The sequence below is a fragment of the Danio rerio genome, chromosome 9, assembly GCF_052040795.2.
Source record: "Danio rerio strain M-AB ecotype USA chromosome 9, GRCz13ab, whole genome shotgun sequence".
In the NCBI taxonomy this organism is placed as follows: domain Eukaryota; kingdom Metazoa; phylum Chordata; class Actinopteri; order Cypriniformes; family Danionidae; genus Danio; species Danio rerio.
This window is the reverse complement of record NC_141029.1, coordinates 1,192,501-1,195,000: the sequence shown is the minus strand read 5'-3', so window position 1 is coordinate 1,195,000 and position 2,500 is coordinate 1,192,501. Positions and strand designations below refer to the sequence as shown.

Sequence of the window (2,500 nt, the reverse complement as noted above, 5' to 3'; positions counted from 1 at the left end):
AGATGATTAGAAATGTGTTGAACAATATCTGCTCTCCGTTACACAGAAACTGGGGACAAAAATATACAGGAGGGTGAATAACTCTGACTTCAGCCGTATGTGTGATCTGACTCACTGGCGTCCCTGTGATTGGTCAGCAGGTCAGCAGTCGGCCCGTTCGACTCTTCAGCCATGTCCACCGCCATCTTTAAATCCTCCATCCACTTCTCCATCTCTGATTCTGAACTACAGGAGAAAACAGACCTCTGTGCTGGTAACACACTCCACACACCAACACTAGCCACGCTTACAACCACACATTTATATGCGCATTTTGGAATATTCCTTCATTCATTTTCCTTCAGCTTAGTCCCTTTATTCATCAAGGGTCACCACAGCGGAATGAACCGCCGACTATTCCAGCATATGTTTTACACAGCGGATGCCCTTCCAGCCGCAACCCAGTAATGGGAAACACCCATACACACTCATTCACACACACACACACACACACACACACACTCATACACTACGACCAATTTAGTTGATCAATTCCCCTGTAGTGCATGTGTTTGGACTGTGGGGGAAACCAGAGCACCCGGAGGACACCAACTGACCTAGCTGAGGCTCGAACCAGTGACCTTCCTGCTTTCTGCTGTTTATTCACAAATATTTTATGCCATATTCCAAAATGTGCATTTAAATATGTGGATGGAAACATAAATTATTGTTGAATATTACCATGCAGCAACCACCAGCGACTGCTGCTGCACCGTCAGGGTAAAGGAGTGCGGGACGCCCCACTCATCCTCACTCTCTCGGATCTGAACACAGCAAAACCAACACATCACTGAAGCAAATGTTCAAAAGTTCAAATGAACGTCTTCAGGAAATGTTCAAAAGTAAACTCAAAATGTAATGTCCCCTTAGCAAACGTGCATGAAAATATCCACATAAGCGTGCCATCCGAACGTTCGAATGACGATTAAAATCAGCCTAACATAGTTCAACGTTTGAAGAGTCGGTGGTTTCAAAAAAAGTCTAAATCATAGCAAGCACTAGCAAAACAAAGCATTTTAGAATGTTTTCGCACATTAATAGCATGCTTAGCATGATTTAACACATTGCTAGCATGCTGCAAAGTACTGCATGTTTAAGATTTTCGGATTTGTTTCACTGACTGCTAGTATGTTTTAGCATGTTAACATGTTTTACAACATTGCTAACATATTTAGCTTTTTGTTAGCATGTTTTAACACACATTTAGCACGTTTTAGCTAGTAATATGTTGCTAGCATGTTTCAACATGTTGCAGAGCATTAGTTGTTTGTTTAAAGGGTTACTACTAGTATTGATTGCTCATTGCAAACATGTTTTGAACATTACTAACATATTTTAGCTTGTTGCTAGCATGTTTTAACATACTTCAAGCATGTTTTCGCAAGGTCCAGAGCATGACTGTGTGTTTAGAGCTTTTTACCAGTATTATTGCCTCATTGCCAGCATGTTTTAGCATGTTGTTAACATGTTTTAGCACATCGGTAACATATTTTAGCTTGTTATCATGTTTTAAAACAGATCTAACATGTTTTACCATGCTAATAATGTTGCTAACATGTGTTAACACTTTTTAACATGTTGCAGACTATTGATTGTATGTTTACAATGTTACTAGTATTTTTGGCTCATTGCTAACATGTTTTAACATTTTGTTAACATGTTTTGCATATTGTTTACATGTTTTACCACACTTCCAGCATGTTTTTCCATGCTTATAACATGTCACTAACATGTTTTAACACATTGTTTACATGTTTTACAAGACAGTTAACATATTTTGGCTTGTTATCATGATTTAACATACTTCTAACATGTTTTATCATACTAAGATTTTGTCACTGGCATGTTTTAACACATTGTTAACATGTTGCAAATAATTGATTGCATGTTTAGAATGTTACTAGTGTTTTTGTCTCATAGCTAGCATGTTTTCACATGTTGTTTACATGTTTTTACAACACTCTTGACATTTTTTAGCTTGTTGTTAGTATGTTTTAACACACTTCTAACATGTTTTACCATGCTAAGAACATGTAGCTAGCATGTTTTAACACAATGATAGCATGTTTAGAATGTTTCTAGTATTGTTGGCTCATTGCTGGCATATTTTAACATTTTGTTTATGTGTTTTACAACATGCTATCAAATTTTACCTTGTTGTTAACATGTTTTAACACACTTCTAATACACTTTACCATGCTAATAACATGTTGCTATTATTGATAGCATGTTTAGAAAGTTACTAGTGCTATTGCCTCGTTGCTAGCATGTTTTAACATGTTCACAACATTGTTAACATATTTAAGCTTGTTGTTTGCATGTTTTAACACATTTCTATCATGTCGCTAGCATGTTCTAACAAATTGATTGCATGTTTAGAATGTTAGAATGTTTAGAATTATTTTTTGGCTCATTGCTATGTTTTAGCAAGTTGTTAACATGTTTTACAGCATTGCTAACA

At 36.6% G+C, this 2,500-nt stretch overlaps 1 protein-coding gene across 1 annotated transcript in view; it reads right to left on the bottom strand.

Moving 5' to 3' along the window:
• LOC101883674 (FERM, ARHGEF and pleckstrin domain-containing protein 1) overlaps positions 1 to 2,500 on the bottom strand; it is a 56,349-nt gene that overhangs the window by 3,303 nt on the left and 50,546 nt on the right. Inside the window, exons 21-22 of the mRNA XM_087267268.1 lie at positions 721 to 803; positions 116 to 225 (exon numbers count right to left, since the gene is read on the bottom strand). Of these exons, the coding sequence (XP_087123394.1) occupies positions 116 to 225; positions 721 to 803 (193 nt within the window). The remainder of the gene's footprint in view (positions 1 to 115; positions 226 to 720; positions 804 to 2,500) is intronic.